The following is a 20,344-nucleotide window of genomic DNA, read 5'->3' as shown; positions in this document are numbered from 1 at the left end:
ATGTCCTTAATCCACTTGTCCCAACAACAGCATTGGCCACATACTCACCCCACCGAGATAATTTCCTCAATGTGCTAATCAATTAATTGTATTTGATCCTTGAAGAATCTATGTATATATGGATTGTCCTGCCAGACTTTCTGTAAAAACGGAATATGAGTTTGATTGATTCTAACTTACAATCCCCTGACTTATACAAATATAAAAACCCTGATGATTTTTACTGACCCATTCGTCTGTTTCAAGGTTTTTATTGCAATAAATAAAATCTAAAACGTGAGATAGGAAGGTAATCAGAGTTTCCACTGATATGTCAGTATAACTCCAACAGTAGAGCAACAACCAAAATGCAAAATTCTAACATTTGCAAACTTGATGTAAAGGCTGCAGACTCCTGCAGAGTTACAACAGGAGGACTCAAGTCATAAGAGTGAACTGATAACCTTGGCTGTCTGACTTGCTCGTTTCTTAAAAGTGCTTTTGTCATTCCAGATATAATAATAATATTAATGTGTTTTATGCAGTACACCCTACAGCAATTCTCTTATGTCCAAGCGCTGTAGGTAACAGGGATGAGTATTACACAATTTAATATAGCATTATAGCCCGCTGCCGATGGTTATAGCAGTTCCTAAAGGCCCTGAATGTGAGTTATACAAACAGTGATTGGTACTTGTTTACTGACTTTTCAAGGAGAGAACATCTCCTCTGGGAACACTCTAAAAATAAAATATGTACTTCGATTTAATGTTTTTAATGAGGGAGGACAAGGTGGACAAATTCAAAAAATCACAAAATGGTGGCGCCACAACGCCACATAATTTTGAGGACATGTGTTAAACAATAAAACCAACAAGTCTGGTCAGAGCTTGACTTCCTCGATGGGCATCTATTGGCATCAGCGGACACCAGGCTGTAAAATGCGAACCCATCTGGGAAACTTTCCCAAACCGAGCAGTGATGTAAAGAAAGTTCATTTTAATCGGGTGAATATTCACCTACGAAGGCTGCAAGCCGTCTTCAATATCAGAAGGATGGCAGGAAATGTGGTCTTAAAATATGCACCAAGTACTCACATTCATGTAATCGTAGAGGCGTTCGTAAGTCAGACTAGATGGTAGAAATATATCTGAAGGAAAGCACTGCGAATACTTTCGGGCAAAAATGTCCCCCTGGTGATTTTTCCAAAACTCCTCTAGTCCCTCTCTTTCACGAAGCTGGGCCTTGATTGACTTGAAGTGGATCAGAGGGATTCTGAAACACAAACAAACACAGGTCAATCTTTATGATTGACAGAACTTTTCCATTTTCTTGAACCCAATACATTATGTGGAGAGGTACTGTCAGTTACTGAGTACCTGCACTTCAAAGCAGGGATGTAGCACGTGTAATGGGAGAGTACTGGCACTTTTCAGTAGGAAACTGCTACCCTCCCTAGACTGATCAACACCCCATGTTAAACCGATAAAATGCTTGCACTGGCTTCTTACCTCTCCAGACATGTGCTCACATGAACACTCAACAATGACAGCAACAGGAACCTCATTGCTGCAACTGCATTCGAACGAAATGACCGTTTAACGTGCAATTTGTCTTTTTTATACCTGACCAGGTCAGACAGTGCTTTCATTCAGGTCAATCAATGAAAGCAGGTCACTGGTTTGGCACCAGTGTGAGCAACCTACCCTGAAACTAAAATTATGCTGTAAGCAAATACTGACAGTCAAGTGGCCAGATCGGTAGGGGCACAGGACCGTTTTTTTACAGAATTGTAAGACATTTCAACATCTTCTTGAGGACAAACAAAGCAGTGTGGTTGCTGTGTGCACATCGGGACACAGTCACTGACACACTGATTTACTTAGTGCAAAAGGCCTTTTATTTAGGGCAGGATTGCATGTTATACATGAACATTGTATATACTGAACTTCAAACTCATAACTTTAAAAAAAGAACACCCTTTGAACTTCTCCCCATTCCTCTTTTTACCTCATTCCTTCACTTTGCCTCCGTTCACTCATCTTCCACTTCAGTTCACCTACACATTTCCCCTTTTCCCTTCATCCCCTGCTTGCTTTGGGCATCCTCCACACTATCATCCTTCACCTGCTTCTTTCTCCCCCCGGTAAGGGTGGCCAGGCCCACATCTTACTCTCCACCCTCCCCCATCTACTGCAACTTAGCACAAACCCGCATTTTGCTGCCCCACCAGCGATCCAACTGCAACATTGCAACCTTTTTGAGCCACATCTTTTCACCCCACAAACCCCCCACAATCAAACACAGCTCCGTCAGATAATATGATTATTCAGAAAGATGTACACCATCAGCCCGACACATACTTGCTTCCCCTTCTGTAATGTCCTCATGTTTCAAAACTTTAATACCGTGTGCCTAGCAAAAAAACCCTCATTGCCCTGTTGAGCTTCCTCCGAGCCCTCTCGATAGCCCCATGCTTCACAACCCCTCTCCACTTCCTTCTGGGCACAAACTCAGTCCAGACTACCCAGGTACCATGAATCTTTTGACAAATCAACTCCAGATCCGTTGCATAAGTTACAATAAGGTGAGCCCGGAAAGTTTTACAAAGATAATTTTCCTCCAGGTGCAATATCAGTAGATCCGGGCAACCCCAATTTGGCATTATGGATGTTAAAAAAGGAAGCAGGTTACACCACCTCATGCCGCTTTTCCCCCACCATACAACTTTGTGACAGCAACTCAGCAATCCCAAAGATCGTCCATAAATCTGCCGCTCAGCATACTTTGCCTAATGTATAAATGAATGGCCCACCATCCAAGTGACCATTTTTCCACTCCTGGGGCCCTCTACGCAACCTGCAAGAAGAATAAATGTCAACGAGATTGCCAACCAAGCACTTGGCCCCACCCCCCCAACTAAGGCCGCAGATATCACTCACAGCAGCTAGATCTCCACCTACCAATCTGTTTAATCTGAGCCCAATTGTAGGAAGTTGGCTCTGTATGCACTATTTCAAAGTAAGAAATAGCATGCACAGAGTCCAAGGGTTCCCCTTAGAGGTAAGATAGTGGCAAAAAGAGATAATTCTAATGCTCTATTTTGTGGTAGTGTGGTCGAGCAGTAGGCTTATCAGAGGGTAGTGTTAAGCATTTGTTGTACACACACAGGCAATAAATGAGGAACACACACTCAAAGACAATTCCAGGCCAATAGGTTTTTGTATAGAAAAATATATTTTCTTAGTTTATTTTAAGAATTACAGGTTCAAGATTTACAAACAATACTTTCAATGAAAGGTATTTCACTTAGGAACTTTAGGAACTTTGAATTAGCAAAATAGCATATACAGTTTTCACACAAATGGCAATAAGCTATTTTAAAACTGGACACAGTGCAATTTTCAACAGTTCCTGGGGGAGGTAAATGTTTTTTAGTTTTGCAGGTAAGTAAACCACCTACAGGGTTCAAGGTTGGGTCCAAGGTAGCCCACCGTTGGGGGTTCAGGGCAACCCCAAAGTTTCCACACCAGCAGCTCAGGGCCGGTCAGGTGCAGAGGCCAAAGTGGTGCCCAAAACGCATAGGCTTCAAATGGAGAAGGGGGTGCCCCGGTTCCAGTCTGGCAGCAGGTAAGTACCCACGTTTTCGGAGGGCAGACCAGGGGGGTTTTGTAGGGCACCGGGGGGGACACAAGTCAGCACAAAAAGTACACCCTCAGCGGCACGGGGGCGGCCGGGTGCAGTGTGCAAACAGGCGTCGGGTTTGCAATGGAGTTCAATGGGAGACCAAGGGGTCTCTTCAGCGATGCAGGCAGGCCGGGGGGGGGGGCTCCTCGGGGTAGCCACCCCCTGGACAAGGGAGAGGGCCACCTGGGGGTCGCTCCTGCACTGGAGGTCGGATCCTTCAGGTCCTGGGGGCTGCGGGTGCAGTGTCCTTACCAGGCGTCGGGTCTTTGAAGCAAGCAGTCGCGGTCAGGGGGAGCCTCTGGATTCCCTCTGCAGGCGTCGCTGTGGGGGCTCAGGAGGGTCAACTCTGGCTACTCACGGGCTCGCAGTCGCCGGGGAGTCCTCCCTGTAGTGTTTGTTCTCCACAAGTCGAGCCGGGGGCGTCGGGTGCAGAGTGCAAAGTCTCACGCTTCCGGCGGGAAACGTGTGTTCTTTCAAAGTTGCTTCTTTGTTGCAAAGATGCTTCTTTCTTGGAGCAGAGCCGCTGTCCTCTGGAGTACTTGGTCCTTTTAGATGCAGGGTAGTCCTCTGAGGCTTCAGAGGTCGCTGGACCCTGTGGAACGCGCGGCTGGAGCAGTTCTCTTGAAGTGGGGAGACAGGCCGGTAGAGCTGGGGCCAAAGCAGTTGGTGTCTCTGTCTTCTCTGCAGGTTTTTCAGCTCAGCAGTCCTTCTTCGTCTTAGGTTGCAGGAATCTAGTTACCTAGGTTCTGGGAGCCCCTAAATACTCGATTTAGGGGTGTGTTTAGGTCTGGGGGTTAGTAGCCAATGGCTACTAGCCCTGAGGGTGGCTACACCCTCTTTGTGCCTCCTCCCTGAAGGGAGGGGGGCACATCCCTAATCCTATTGCGGGAATCCTCCATCTGCAAGATGGAGGATTTCTAAACGTCAGAGTCACCTCAGCTCAGGACACCTTATGGGCTGTCCTGACTGGCCAGTGACTCCTCCTTGTTTTTCTCATTATCTCCTCCAGCCTTGCCGCCAAAAGTGGGGCCGTGGCCGGAGGGGGCGGGCAACTCCACTAGCTGGAGTGCCCCGGGGTGCTGTAACAAAGGGGGTGGGCCTTTGAGGCTCACCGCCAGGTGTTACAGTTCCTGCATGGGGAGGTGAGAAGCACCTCCACCCAGTACAGGCTTTGTTACTAGCCACAGAGTGACAAAGGCACTCTCCCCATGTGGCCAGCAACATGTCTGGTGTGTGGCAGGCTGCTAACACTAGTCATACCACACTGGTAGTCGGGTATGGTTTCAGGGGGCATCTCTAAGATGCCCTCTTTGATGCATTTTACAATAAAATGTACACTGGCATCAGTGTGCATTTATTGTGCTGAGAAGTTTGATACCAAACTTCACAGTTTTCAGTGTAGCCATTATGGTGCTGTGGAGTTTGTGCATGACAGACTCCCAGACCATATACTCTTATGGCTACCCTGCACTTACAATGTCTAAGGTTTTGCTTGGACACTGTAGGGGCATAGTGCTCATGCACTTGTGCCCTCACCTATGGTATAGTGCACCCTGCCTTAGGGCTGTAAGGCCTACTAGAGGGGTGACTTATCTATACCATAGGCAGTGTGAGGACCCTGAGGGGAGTGCCATGTCGACTTAGTCATTTTATCCCCACCAGCACACACAAGCTGGCAAGCAGTGTGTCTGTGCTGAGTGAGGGGTCCCCATGGTGGCATAAGGTATGCTGCAGCCCTTAGAGACCTTCCCTGGCATCAGGGCCCTTGGTACCAGGGGTACTAGTTACAAGGGACTTACCTGGATGCCAGGGTGTGCCAATTGTGGAAACAAAAGTACAGGTTAGGGAAAGAACACTGGTGCTGGGGCCTGGTTAGCAGCCCTCAGCACACTTTCAAATCATAACTTGGCATCGCAAAGGCAAAAAGTCAGGGGTAACCATGCCAAGGAGGCATTTCGTTACACAACCCCCCCCCCCACCAAACGAAAGAGGATGACACTAACCTTTCCCAAGAGAGTCTTCATTTTCTAGGTGGAAGAACCTGGAAAGGCCATCTGCATTGGCATGGGCAGTCCCAGGTCTGTGTTCCACTATAAAGTCCATTCCCTGTAGGGAGATGGACCACCTCAACAGTTTTGGATTTTCACCTTTCATTTGCATTAGCCATCTGGGAGGTCTGTGGTCAGTCTGAACTACAAAGTGAGTACCAAAGAGGTATGGTCTCAGCTTCTTCAGGGACCAAACCACAGCAAAGGCCTCCCTCTCAATGGCACTCTAACGCTGCTCCCTGGGGAGTAACCTCCTGCTAATGAAAGCAACAGGCTGGTCAAGGCCATCATCATTTGTTTGGGACAAAACTGCCCATATCCTATGTTTAGAGGCATCAGTCTGCGCAATGAACTGCTTTGAGTAATCTGGAGCTTTGAGAACTGGTGCTGTGCACATTGCTTGTTTCAGGGTGTCAAAGGCCTGTTGGCATTCTACAGTCCAGTTTACCTTCTTGGGATTTTTTCGCTTGGAGGTAAGTTCTGTGAGGGGTGTCACTATGGATCCATATCCCTTTACAAACCTCCTGTAGTATCCAGTCAAGCCAAGGAATGACCTGACTTGAGTCTGAGTTTTTGGAGCTGCCCAGTCCAGAATAGTCTGGATCTTGGGCTGGAGTGGCTGAACTTGGCCTCCACCTACAAGGTGTCCCAAGTAAACCACAGTTCCCTGCCCTATCTGACATTTGGATGCCTTGATAGAGAGGCCTGCTGCTTGCAGAGCCTTTAAAACCTTCTTCAGGTGGACCAGGTGATCCTGCCAGCTGGAGCTAAAGACAGCAATATCGTCAAGATAAGCTGCACTAAAGGACTCCAAGCAAGCAAGGACTTGATTCACCAACCTTTGGAAGGTGGCAGGGGCATTCTTTAAACCAAAGGGCATAACAGTAAACTGACAATGCCCATCAGGTGTGGAGAATGCTGTCTTTTCTTTTGCTCCTGGTGCCATTTTGATTTGCCAGTACCCTGTTGTCAAGTCAAAGTTACTTAAGTATCTGGCAGCACCTAATTTATCAATTAATTCATCTGCCCTTGGAATGGGATGGGCATCTGTCTTGGTGACAGAATTAAGTCCTCTGTAGTCCACACAGAAGCTCATTTCTCTCTTTCCATCTTTGGTGTGAGGTTTTGGGACTAAGACCACAGGGCTAGCCCAGTAGCTGTCAAAGTGCTTAATGACTCCCAATTCCAGCATCTTGTGGACTTCCACCTTGATGCTTTCCTTAACTTGGTCAGACTGTCTGAAAATGTTGTTTTTGACAGGCATACTGTCTCCTGTGTCCACATCATGGGTACACAGGTGTGTCTGACCAGGGGTTAGGGAAAAGAGCTCAGCAAACTGTTGCAGGACTTTCCTACAGTCAGATTGCTGTTGGCCAGAGAGGGTGTCTGAATAGATCACTCCATCAACTGAACCATCTTTAGGGTCTGTGGAGAGGAGATCAGGGAGAGGTTCACTCTCAGCTTCCTGGTCCTCATCTGTTACCATCAACAGATTCACATCTGCCCTGTCATGGAAGAGTTTGAGGCGGTTCACATGGATCACCCTTTTGGGGGTCCTGCTAGTGCCTAGGTCTACCAGGTAGGTGACCTGACTCTTCCTTTCTAGCACTGGGTAAGGGCCACTCCATCTGTCCTGAAGTGCCCTGGGAACCACAGGCTCCAGAACCCAGACTTTCTGCCCTGGCTGAAACTCAACCATAGCAGCCTTTTGGTCATACCACAACTTCTGGAGTTGTTGGCTGGCCTCAAGGTTTTTACTTGCCTTTTCCATATACTCTGCCATCCTTGAACGTAGGCCTAGTACATAGTCCACTATTGTATATCTTGTTTAGGCTCATGAAGAGGTCTCTCCCAGCCTTCTTTTAGAAGAGCTAGTGGTCCCCTTACAGGATGGCCAAACAGAAGTTCAAAGGGGGAGAACCCTACTCCCTTCTGAGGCACCTCTCTGTAGGCGAAAACCAGACATGGCAAGAGGACATCCCATCTCCTTTTGAGTTTTTCAGGGAGCCCTATGATCATGCCTTTCAATGTCTTGTTAAATGTTTCCACAAGACCATTGGTTTGTGGATGGTATGGTATAGTGAATTTGTAAGTCACCCCACACTCATTCCACATATGTTTCAGGTATGCTGACATGAAGTTGGTACCTCTGTCAGACACCACCTCCATAGGAAATCCCACTCTGGTAAAAATACCAATGAGTGCTTTGGCTACTGCAGGGGCAGTAGTCGACCTAAGGGGAATTGCTTCAGGGTATCTAGTAGCATGATCCACTACTACCAGTATGTATTGGTTCCCTGAGGCTGTGGGAGGTTCAAGTGGACCCACTATGTCCACACCCACTCTTTCAAAGGGGACCCCCACCACTGGAAGTGGAATGAGGGGGGCCTTTGGGTGTCCACCTGTCTTACCACTGGCTTGACAGGTGGCACAGGAGACACAAAACTCCTTGACCTTCTGGGACATGTTGGGCCAATAGAAGTGGTTGACTAATCTCTCCCACATCTTGGTCTGTCCCAAATACCCAGCAAGAGGAATATCATGAGCTAAGGTTAGAATGAACTCCCTAAACTCCTGAGGCACTACCACTCTCATAGTGGCACCAGGTTTGGGATCTCTTGCCTCAGTGTAAAGGAGTCCATCTTCCCAATAGACTCTATGTGTTCCTGTTATTTTTCATTTGGACTCTTCAGCAGCTTGCTGCCTAAGGCCTTCAAGAGAGGGACAGGTTTCTTGCCCCTTACACAACTGTTCCCTTGACGGTCCCCCTGGGCCTAGGAGCTCAACCTGATAAGGTTCTAACTCCATGGGCTCAGTTCCCTCAGAGGACAGAACTTCTTCCTGGGAAGAGAGGTTCTCTTTCTCTTGTTGTGTTGAAGCTGGTTCCCCAGTCTTCCTTCCTTTTCTCTTGGAGGGTTGGGCCCTTTTTCCAGGCTCCAACACCACTTTTTCACCCTGAGCCTTGCACTGTGCCCTTGTCTTGAGACACACCAGTTCAGGGATACCCAGCATGGCTGCATGGGTTTGGAGTTCTACCTCAGCCCAAGCTGAGGTGCTTTGGCACCTGGAGTCCAGGTTATTTCCAAGCAAACAGTCTACAGGGATATTTGAGGAGACCACCACCTGTTTCAAGCCATTGACACCTCCCCACTCTAAAGTTACCATATCCATGGGATGTACTTTAGTCTGAGTGTCAGCGTTGGTGACTGGATAAGTTTGTCCAGCCAGGTATTGACCAGGGGAAACCAGTTTCTCTGTCACCATGGTGACTCTGGCACCTGTATCCCTCAGGCCTACTACACATTAATTAAGAGTTGCTGCCTCTATTTTTGCATGTTAGGGGGCCAGGCAGCCAGTGTGGCTAAATCCACCCCACCCTCAGAGACTAATGTAGCTTCAGTGTGAACCCTGATTTGCTCTGGGTACACTGTTGATCCCACTTGGAGACTGGCCATTCCAGTGTTAGCTGGAGTAGAGTTTGAAGTGGAACCTTTCTTGGGACAGGCCTTGTCTCCAGTTTGTTGTCCTTGCTGATTACAGCTACGACACCAGGCCTTTTTGGGATCAAAGTTTTTACCCTTGTACCCAAAATTGGATTGTGAAGAGGCTCTGGACCCTCCCTCCTGAGCAGGTTTTTGGGGCCCTATAGAAGACTCTTTACTTTTTCCCTTGGATGTCTCAACACTCTTCCCCTGGGGAGTCTTTGTGACCCCTTTCTTTTGGTCACCCCCTGTGGAAGTCTTGGTCACCCTAGTCTTGACCCGATGGTCTGCCTTCTTTCCCAATTCTTGGGGAGAAATTGGTCCTAGGTCTACCAGATGCTGATGCAGTTTATCATTGAAACAATTACTTAACAGGTGTTCTTTCACAAATAAATTGTACAGCCCATCATAATCATTTACACCACTGCCTTGAATCCAACCATCCAGTGTTTTCACTGAGTAGTCTACAAAATCAACCCAGGTCTGGCTCGAGGATTTTTGAGCCCCCCTGAACCTAATTCTATACTCCTCAGTGCAGTGGAGAATCCAAAGCCCTCAATCAGGGTAGCCTTCATGAGGTCATAGGACTCTGCATCTTTTCCAGAGAGTGTGAGGAGTCTATCCCTACACTTTCCAGTGAACATTTCCCAAAGGAGAGCACCCCAGTGAGATCTGTTTACTTTTCTGGTTGCACAAGCCCTCTCAAAATCTGTGAACCATTTGGTGATGTCATCACCATCTTCATATTTAGTTACAATCCCTGTTGGGATTTTCAACATGTCAGGAGAATCTCTGACCCTATTTATGTTGCTGCCACCATTGATGGGACCAAAACCCATCTCTTGTCTTTCCCTTTCTATGGCTAGGAGCTGTCTCTCCAAAGCCAATCTTTTGGCCATCCTGGCTAGCAGGAGGTCCTCTTCATTGTTCATTGAGGCTGCCCTCAATGCTTCCAGAGTTGCTGGACTCTCCTGTGAGAGAAGCAGCATCTCTGACTATCATTTGTGGAGACAGGGTTTGAGGGACCCTGTTCTCCCTAACTAGGATTGGAGGTGGGAATTCCTCCACATCACTAGCTTCCCTCTCTGGGAAGGTATCATCAGAGGGGTTGTTTTTAGCAAACTCTGCCAAAAGCTCCTGAAGCTGTATTTTGGTATGGTTTGAACCAGTTTTAATCTTTTTGATTTTGCAGAGAGACCCTAACTCTGACATCCTAAGATGCAGGTAAGGGGTGAGGTTGAGTTCCATCACAATCTCTTCTGCATTAGACATTATGGGGGTCATTCCGACCGCCAGGGCCGGGGACCACGGAAGCACCGCCAACAGGCTGGCGGTGCTTCCCAACCCATTCTGACCGCAGCGGTAAAGTCGCGGTCAGAAAAGGGGATCCGGCGGTTTCCCACCGGATTTCCCCTGCATGGGCTGAATCTCCATGGCGGCGCTGCAAGCAGCGCCGCCATGGAGATTCCGACCCCCTTACCGCCATCCTGTTTCTGGCGGTTTTTACCGCCAGGAACAGGATGGCGGGAACGGGTGTCGTGGGGCCCCTGGGGGCCCCTGCACTGCCCATGCCACTGGCATGGGCAGTGCAGGGGCCCCCTAACAGGGCCCCATAAAGATTTTCACTGTCTGCTTAGCAGACAGTGAAAATCGCGACGGGTGCAACTGCACCATTCGCACCCCTGCAACTCCGCCGGCTCCATTTGTTGTACACACACACAGGCAATAAATGAGGAACACACACTCAAAGACAATTCCAGGCCAATAGGTTTTAATATAGAAAAATATATTTTCTTAGTTTATTTTAAGAACTACAGGTTCAAGATTTACAAACAATACTTTAAATGAAAGGTATTTCACTTAGGAACTTTAGGAACTTTGAATTAGCAAAATAGCATATACAGTTTTCACACAAATGGCAATAAGCTATTTTAAAACTGGACACTGCAATTTTCAACAGTTCCTGGGGGAGGTAAGTGTTTGTTAGTTTTGCAGGTAAGTAAACCACCTACAGGGTTCAAAGTTGGGTCCAAGGTAGCCCACCGTTGGGGGTTCAGGGCAACCCCAAAGTTACCATATCAGCAGCTCAGGCCGGTCAGGTGCAGAGGTCAAATTGGTGCCCAAAACGCATAGGCTTCAAATGGAGAAGGGGGTGCCCCGGTTCCAGTCTGCCAGCAGGTAAGTACCCGTGTCTTCGGAGGGCAGACCAGGGGGGTTTTGTAGGGCACGGGGGGGACACAAGTCAGCACAAAAAGTACACCCTCAGCGTCACGGGGGCGGCCGGTTGCAGTGTGCACACAGGCGTCAGGTTTGCAATGGAGTTCAATGGGAGACCAAGGGGTCTCTTCAGCGATGCAGGCAGGCAAGGGGGGGGCTCCTCGGGGTAGCCACCACCTGGACAAGGGAGAGGGCCACCTGGGGGTTGCTCCTGCACTGGAGGTCGGATCCTTCAGGTCCTGGGGGCTGCGGGTGCAGTGTCCTTACCAGGCGTCGGGTCTTTGAAGCAGGCAGTCGCGGTCAGGGGGAGCCTCTGGATTCCCTCTGCAGGCGTCGCTGTGGGGGCTCAGGGGGGTCAAGTCTGGCTACTCACGGGCTCGCAGTCGCCAGGGAGTCCTCCCTGTAGTGTTTGTTCTCCACAAGTCGAGCCGGGGGCGTCGGGTGCAGAGTGCAAAGTCTCACGCTTCCGGCGGGAAACGCGTGTTCTTTCAAAGTTGCTTCTTTGTTGCAAAGATGCTTCTTTCTTGGAGCAGAGCCGCTGTCCTCGGGAGTTCTTGGTCCTTTTAGATGCAGGGTAGTGCTCTGAGGCTTCAGAGGTCGCTGGACCGTGTGGAACGCATCGCTGGAGCAGTTCTCTTGAAGTGGGGAGACAGGCCGGTAGAGCTGGGGCCAAAGCAGTTGGTGTCTCCGTCTTCTCTGCAGGTTTTTCAGCTCAGCAGTCCTTCTTCATCTTAGGTTGCAGGAATCTAGTTACCTAGGTTCTGGGAGCCTCTAAATACTCGATTTAGGGGCGTGTTTAGGTCTGGGGGGTTAGTAGCCAATGGCTACTAGCCCTGAGGGTGGCTACACCTTCTTTGTGCCTCCTCCCTGAGGGGAGGGGGGCACATCCCTAATCCTATTGGGGGAATCCTCCATCTGCAAGATGGAGGATTTCTAAAAGTCAGAGTCACCTCAGCTCAGGACACCTTATGGGCAGTCCTGACTGGTCAGTGACTCCTCCTTGTTTTTCTCATTATCTCCTCCGGCCTTGCCGCCAAAAGTGGGGCCGTGGCCGGAGGGGGCGGGCAACTTCACTAGCTGGAGTGCCCTGGGGTGCTGTAATAAAGGGGGTGAGCCTTTGAGGCTCACCGCCAGGTGTTACAGTTCCTGCATGGGGAGGTGAGAAGCACCTCCACCCAGTACAGGCTTTGTTACTAGCCACAGAGTGACAAAGGCACTCTCCCCATGTGGCCAGCAACATGTCTGGTGTGTGGCAGGCTGCTGAAACTAGTCAGCCCACACTGGTAGTGGGGTATGGTTTCAGGGGGCATCTCTAAGATGCCCTCTGGGGTGTATTTTACAATAAAATGTACAGTGGCATCAGTGTGCATTTATTGTGCTGAAAAGTTTGATACCAAACTTCACAGTTTTCAGTGTAGCCAATATGGTGCTGTGGAGTTCGTGCATGACAGACTCCCAGACCATATACTCTTATGGCTACCCTGCACTTACAATGTCTAAGGTTTTGCTTAGACACTGTAGGGGCATAGTGCTCATGCACTTATGCCCTCACCCATGGTATAGTGCACCCTGCCTTAGGGCTGTAAGGCCTACTAGAGGGGTGACTTATCTATGCCATAGGCAGTGTGAGGTTGGCATGGCACCCTGAGGGGAGTGCCATGTCGACGTAGTCATTTTATCCCCACCAGCACACACAAGCTGGCAAGCAGTGTGTCTGTGCTGAGTGAGGGGTCCCCAGGGTGGCATAAGATATGCTGCAGCCCTTAGAGACCTTCCCTGGCATCCGGGCCCTTAGTACCAGGGGTACCAGTTACAAGGGACTTACCTGGATGCCAGGGTGTGCCAATTGTGGAGACAAAGGTACAGGTTAGGGAAAGAACACTGGTGCTGGGGCCTGGTTAGCACACTTTCAAATCATAACTTGGCATCAGCAAAGGCAAAAAGTCAGGGGGTAACCATGCCAAGGAGGCATTTCCTTACACCAATCCTATGACAACTGTGCTGCTGTGGTAGCTGCACCTATTCTGAAAGAATGCGTCCCATAGCACTGTGCCCTTCTTCCTATGCATCGCAGTGCTGTCCGCAACACCGCCAACAATTGAAAAGCTGTTACCTTCGTGCCATTGGCATGCCAAAAACCCCAGCTTCACTGGTATGCACCTGTGACTGAAAACAGCGCAACTCCATTACCGGACAAGCTGCTGCATTCCCCCCTTTCTCCAACCAAACCCATTTCCCTCTTAGACTTCCGCAGCCATTTGCCCAAACGTTCCCTGCTCAAGCAAACTTCAGCCGCTCTCACTCCTACCTTCTTTCCCACACCCAAAAGTTCTGACACACGAAAAGCCCCCAAAAACATCCACACCATGCACAAACAAAACAAAGCCAGCTCACGAGCATCTGAACAACAAACAGGCAACACATGCAACAGCTCCAGCAACAGCTCAAATGTGATGGGTTCCCTTGCCTCCTTACCCAACCTCCCCCTAGTCCTATCCCACCCTTTCAACATTCTCCCCAGAATATCATCTTTAACTGGATCCCAACCAAAAAACAATTTTCCATAAAATAAAACACCGGCCAACTTGCCCCCCATCGTGGCGGGTGACAAACCTTTCTTGATTAAGAACATCACAAAACGCAGTACAAGACTGCAGCACGGTCTCAATCTGTACCCAAAAATTCCCTTCAAAATTTTCAAAACTCAAATTCAAACCATGCCAGATGGTAACTCCTCCGAGTGGATTCTGCTAGGGACATCGCTACCAGCTCAATGATCATCACACCCTCCACTCCCAAATGTTGGTTGGGACCGCTGTCTTGTGTCGCTCTGCTTCTGGCGGCAAGCTGCAAAAACAGTGCCACTGTGAACGAGACAGGGAATCTGCAATAGCATTGTTTACCCCTGGAATGTGCACTGCTTTAAAGATAACATTCAGCGACAAGCATCGAAGTATGAAACATCTCAATAAGTGCAACACCCTCACACCCTTTGCCCTCTGCCTGTTCACTAGTTCCACCACCGTCATGTTGACCACGTAAAAAACACCACCGTCCTGTTAGCCAGTTCGTCCCCCCAAACCGTCAAAGCCACCAACAGCAGAAAAAACTCCAAAAAAGCAATACTTCTTTCTTGTTGCAACCAACGTGCCGGCCATTGTTCAGCACACCTCCTTCCATCCCGAAAAGGCCGAAACCAGCACCCCTCGCAGCAGCCAAAAATATTTGTACCTGCCAGACCGTATCCTCCTCGTGAAACATCATGGAAACCCCATTAAACTGAGTAAAGAAGGTTTCCCGCACTCGGACATCCTCTGGTAAGCCTAGCGACACTCGAATCCTGTGATGCAGAAGGGACGTGCCTGACATGGCAAGCCCCAGGCAACTGCAAAAAGTCCTACCCACTTTGACGACCCTGTATGCAAAATTAAGGTAACCCAACAGCTGTTGTGCCCTGCGTAAGTCAATCTTATGTAAGGATCGAACCTGTCTCAAAAAATTCCAAAATCTCCACAACTTTCCCGTATGGCAAACGAGCTACCAGGCTCACTGTGTCCAGCTAAATCCTCCAAAAATTCAGTTTGCAACTGGGGCCCCCAGTTTTCTCAGGAGCCAATGGAAAACGTACTTCCCCCGCCAATCTCTCATAACTTGCCAACGCCTGTCCAAAACAGTCGGAGCCAGCCTTACCCAAAAACAAAAAATCGTCCAAATAATGAGTCAACTCCCAATGTCCACACACTTTCACAAAAACCCACTGGAGGAATGTGCTAAAAGACTCAAAAAGCACGCATGAGATGGCCCAGCCCATCGGGAGGACTCTGTCCACAAAAAATCACCCCATCCAGCTTCATACCCAATAACCCAAAGTCCTCCAGATGAATGGGCAAGAGCGTGAAAGCCTGCTTGATACCGCATTTTGCTAACTGAGACCCCCAAACACATCCCCGAACGAGCCAGATGGCATCATCGACGGACGCATAAATCACCCGTGTGTCTTCCGGTGGGATAAAATCATTCACCGATGCTCCTTCCGGCCATGACAAATGATGTATGAGACAAAGCTCCCCCACCGCTTTTTGGGAACCACACCCAGAGGTGAGATCATCAAGTCAGCCATAGGTCACTCGAAAAATGGACCCGCAACTCTACCTTCTGCAACATTTTTTTCCAATTTGTCCGCTACCACCTGAGGCATATCTTTGACAGACAGCAAATTGTTCGCTCATCTCCTTTGTCTTGGCCCCTGGTAACCTATTCGAAACCCCTCTTGAAAACCCCACTCCAACTTGTTCGCCATGTCCCTATCTGGGTACATGCGCAGCCATGGCAGCAATACTGCAAGCTTAATTGCCGTAGGCGCCCTTTGGCGCAGGAATGCCTTGCATCCCTCTACCCCTAGCCACCCTCCACTGTTCCGCTGGGCTATTGAGTGAGAAGCATTGAGTGACCGGGTGCTCCCCTTCACACTTGGAGCCCTCATGTTTGAACTTGCAGGGATGTCTGGAGCAGAAACCCTTAATGAAATTCCAACATGCCCCTGAGGAAGGAATCTGGGGTTGCTGTCCCATCCCCGCCCCTGCTGGGGCGGGACGAGACTGAAAAGGCTTATAGATCACTGGGAGACCACTAGCGGTATGTGTCGAGGCTGCGGAATGCGAGAAAGCCATCCACTGGATTCCAAAGCTCTGAGTCCACGTCCCCCAAGGCTTATCCACATTCGCACTCACCCGCGCCTGAAACTCCTCATCATAACTGAGCCAGGCAAAAACCCCAAAATGCATTTGTGCCTTCCTTATGATGTCCATGTATTTGAAGAGCGCAATGGTCCTGTCATTAAACTTCTCACAATGTATACTAGCATATATCAGAAAAGCAGATGTCCAATTATCCATGGCAATTGGCACCCGGGGCCGCCTAGCTAAATCACATTCTTCCTCTTTCGAACATTCTTCTGCCTGTATGTCCCTATGCAACAATTTAAAAACATCGACATACTCATGGCGCCAAACCCTTGCTTTAGTTTTGTCCACCACATGCAAACCCAAAGGAAACGCCAAGCCCATATACGGAAGCCTCTTCCTATGCCCATCCCTCACTTTGTCCTGCCCCTCCTTGTCCGTCGTCACCGTGTTCACACTTTCACCAGTACTAGCAGCGTCTTGTGTTGTCCCCCGCCTGTGTCGCACTAGAAAGTGGTGCTTCGTGAATGGAATGATCATCTATCCCAATGGACTTGTGCGTTTTTGACACAGCCGTACCGTGACCACCACCCCATACAGACCACCATTCACCCTTATCTTGAACTGGGGGCAATGCCCTGTTTGCCGGCGTCGGCACCTGGCGACCTCGCTCCTCTTTGCGTGCCACCGCCTGTGACGGTCCATTATTTGCTGTGGCCTATAAGACAGAAATTGAAGAGGGGGCTGCGCCGCTCTTGTGCCCTCCCCACCCATCTCTCTGCTCACCTCGCCCCAGTGAATCTCCCCCTCTTCCAATTCATCCGACTCCTCCTCGTAATCCAATTCTACCACTACCTCCTCGTCCATTGCACACTCATCGTCCGCACCTCTCTCGTCCATTAACTCACTCCATTTGTCCTGATCCTGTCCCGCATGGCGCCTACCACCTTTGCGGCCAGTATGGCCCTGCGGTGTAGAGAAGGCCGCCAAAGACCCCTCTAGTGCTTCAGACCAACGTCCGGAGGCGATGTTGTGCCCCGTTGGCGTCACCTTCCTACTGCCAGCCTCTTTCGCTGGCTTGTACTCTCTGCGCCTCTCATGGCCATGTGTGCCACTCGTGCCCATCCCGCTGGCGGACCCCTCGGCCGCATGAGCCTCTTGCCTACCCCCTTTTTCGTTTGGGACCCATACCCAACTGCCTAAACCCAGGATGAATTGGCTTCAGGCCCCTGTCTGCCCACTTTCCTCTTCAGTTGCCGCCCCCTCTCCAAGGCCACCTCCCTGTCCCTGCACAGCTGGGTCCACCTCTCCTCCGTCTCCACCACCGCCTTCCTTTGCTCACAAATCCTGGCGTCAATGTCCACAGAGGACCAATCCTGAGGCGTTTCTGGGCCTAACGAGGCCCCAGGGCCTGCCAGGTTCTGGGGCCCTGGTGGGGCCCCCAGAGCCCCAGTCTGTCCCAAACTCCCATCCCCAGGCACCCCACCCAACATGGTGTCTTGACTCATCCTGGGGGCATATCTGCTCCATCCTGTCCCCTTCTTTCCTGCAGGGGCCCCACTTGGCCCCTCCTGTGTGGGGCCACCTGGCAATGCTATGGTGTCAATGGGGGGGCTGCCCGAACCACCAGGGCCAGCCCCCATGCCTGAATCACACATAGGAGCCTGCCCTTGCTCCTGTTTGGCAGGCTCCAATTCTGCCGTAATGACAGCCCCAGTTGGAGGCCCCGTCTCCCCTCCCTCCATATGCCCGACTGCAGGCCCCACGGGGTGGACGTTACCAGCACTTGCTGTGGGGGCGGAGGCTCCAAGTCTTCTCCCCCCTGCCGATCTCCTCTTCTTCGGCCTTTCAGGAGAGGTGCTGGCCGCAATGGCAGCGCCGAACCCTCCGGATGCCGCGTGCGCTGGGTGCGACATCGCTACCCAGGCCTGGTCAAGGACACCAGGCCTGAGTAGATGAGCGCACCCGGCTTCGCTGATGAGGCGAAGTGCGGCCCGCACTGCTGCGGCATCGTGACCCTGGGCCATGATGACAGCCCACAAAGTCGCAACCCTGCCTACCTAAAACCTAGGCACCGGCCAAAAACTTCCCACTGAGTAACGGGCTGGCACGAAAGAGACCGGTCCCTCCCTTCCCTACCCTATATATCCCTTCCTCTTATCCCTCCCCCACGCATCCCTCCACCAATCCTGTCCCGTTCACGCCACTTCCTCTTCCCGAATGATCCCGCTGAGAGACTAGACTGTGTCTGCTTTCCACGGGACCCTCCATTGTTAGTTCTATTATTTCAGGCCCAGGTGAACTTAAGGCCACAGCTCTCTCCTCTCATAGTTACCTGCTAGCCTTTTTGCATATTTGATTTTCGTGAAGTCCTATTTAATGTTTAGTATTTATTTTTAACACTTATTTTTATGACAGTTCAGCTATGATTAATTTATCTATTGCGCGTGTATAGTAGAGATTAATGCGTGGCGCAGATTGGGAGGGAGAAGGAGTGAAGCACAGAGCTGTGGAGGAAAGGCTCTAATGCTCGGAGACAAGACACTGAGCGTGGAGCAAGCACAACAGAATCTTATACAAAAGCAGGACCAAGGAACACCAAAAGTAGGAATCTGCGGTTATTCACTACTATACATGGACAGCGAAATTAGAACAGATGAAAAGAGCACTGGCAAAGACAATAGGTCTCGCCTATGCAAACACTATTGGCTTTGTCAAATATATTTTCTCATGTTATACAGCAAAGTGGCTGCTGTTAAGCCAGGCTAAAAGTGAGTGATGCGGTATAGAGGAGAGTGGCATTGAGAAGAGTGGTGTAAGGAGGGTGGCATGGATGCGCTTGAAGCAGAGCGGTGTAGAGTGGAGTGCAGTGGCGTACAGTAGAGTGACATAGAGTACAACGGCAAAGAGGAGAATGTGTAGCCTACAGTAGAATAGAGCAGAGTGGTATAGAGTGGAGTGGCATACAGTGGTGTGGTATAGAGTGAAGAGGCATACAGCAGAGTGCTTGGAGTGGAATGGTGTAGAGTGAAGTGGTATACAGTGGAGAGGCTTAGAGTAGTGTGTAATAGTGCGGTGTTTAGTGGAATGGAGTGGAGTGGCGTGGCATGGAAAGGTGAAGAGTAGAATGCCATAGCATGGAGTGGAGTGGAGTGGCGGTCAGAGGAGTAGAGTGGTTTACAGTAGAATGACAGAGTGGAGTTTGCAGAGTCGAGTGGCGTAGAGTTGAGTGGTGTGGAATGGCATAGGGTAGAGTGGCATCGAGTGGAATGGTGTAGAATGGACTGCTGTATAGTGGAGAGGCAAGGCTGAAGTGGCATAGAGTTAAGTGGCATAGAGGGGATTAGTGTGGAGTGGAGTGGCATAGAGTAGTGTGGCATTGAGTGGTGGAGAGTGGCATTGTGTGGAGTGATGTAGAGAACAGTTGAGTGGCATAGACTAGAGTGGCGTGAAGCAGAATGGCATAAAGTGAATTGAAGTAGCATATAGTAGGGTGGTGTAGAGCAGAGTGAAGTAGAGGGACTTAGAGTAGTGTGGCATGGAGAGGCACAGAGTAGAGTGGTGTGGAATGGAGTGGTGTATAGTGAAGATGAGTGATGTAGTGTAGCGAAGCATACAGTGAAGTGGCATAGGGTGAGGTAGAGGGGAGTGGCATACAGTAGAGTGGAGGAGTGTAGAGTTGAGTGTGTGGAGTGACATTGGGAGAATGGGGTGTCATAGAGTGAGGTGGCTTTAGGTGTAGTAGAGTGGAGTGGCTTACAGTAGAGTGAAGGGGTGTACAGTTGAGTGTGTGGAGTGGCATTGAGTGGCATACAGTGGAGTAGTGTAATGTAGAATGGCATAGCGTGTGTGGAGTGGAGTAGTATACAGTGGCATAGAGTGGATGCGTTAGGCTGGATTTACAAATTTAAATCAGGTATAATTCTTTGTCAGAAGATATTTACATAGTGTCCAGATTTTGACAACTTGTATATTAGAGTAGATATTTTGTAGTCTATCTTTCCAATGTATGTTTTCATATGGACCAGTTTGAATCAAAACAATGACTTTTGTCCCAAAGAAGCATGGCTAACATGGCTATGACAACTAAATGGGACTCTGGGGGTGAAACAGCAATATTTACAATAGGAATACCACAAAGAGACATGCACAGAAACATTGAAACCAAAGGCCCAATGTATAAGTGGTGTTCTGGTCCTTTGGTGCTGAAGCTTGGTGTAGAGAAGATAAGTGGCCATGCAAAAACAAA

At 49.6% G+C, this 20,344-nt stretch overlaps 1 protein-coding gene across 1 annotated transcript in view; it reads right to left on the bottom strand.

Annotated features, from left to right (window-relative positions):
* The window catches only part of LOC138287679 (cathepsin E-like), a 228,399-nt gene extending 226,838 nt beyond the window's left edge, over positions 1-1,561 (bottom strand). The window contains exons 1-2 of the mRNA XM_069228320.1: positions 1,491-1,561; positions 1,077-1,254 (exon numbers count right to left, since the gene is read on the bottom strand). Of these exons, the coding sequence (XP_069084421.1) occupies positions 1,077-1,254; positions 1,491-1,546 (234 nt within the window). The 5' untranslated portion in view covers positions 1,547-1,561. The remainder of the gene's footprint in view (positions 1-1,076; positions 1,255-1,490) is intronic.
* Between the last annotated feature and the right edge of the window lie 18,783 nt (positions 1,562-20,344).

Source organism: Pleurodeles waltl, chromosome 4_1, assembly GCF_031143425.1.
Source record: "Pleurodeles waltl isolate 20211129_DDA chromosome 4_1, aPleWal1.hap1.20221129, whole genome shotgun sequence".
In the NCBI taxonomy this organism is placed as follows: Eukaryota; Metazoa; Chordata; class Amphibia; order Caudata; family Salamandridae; genus Pleurodeles; species Pleurodeles waltl.
This window is presented reverse-complemented; position numbering and strand designations above follow the sequence as displayed.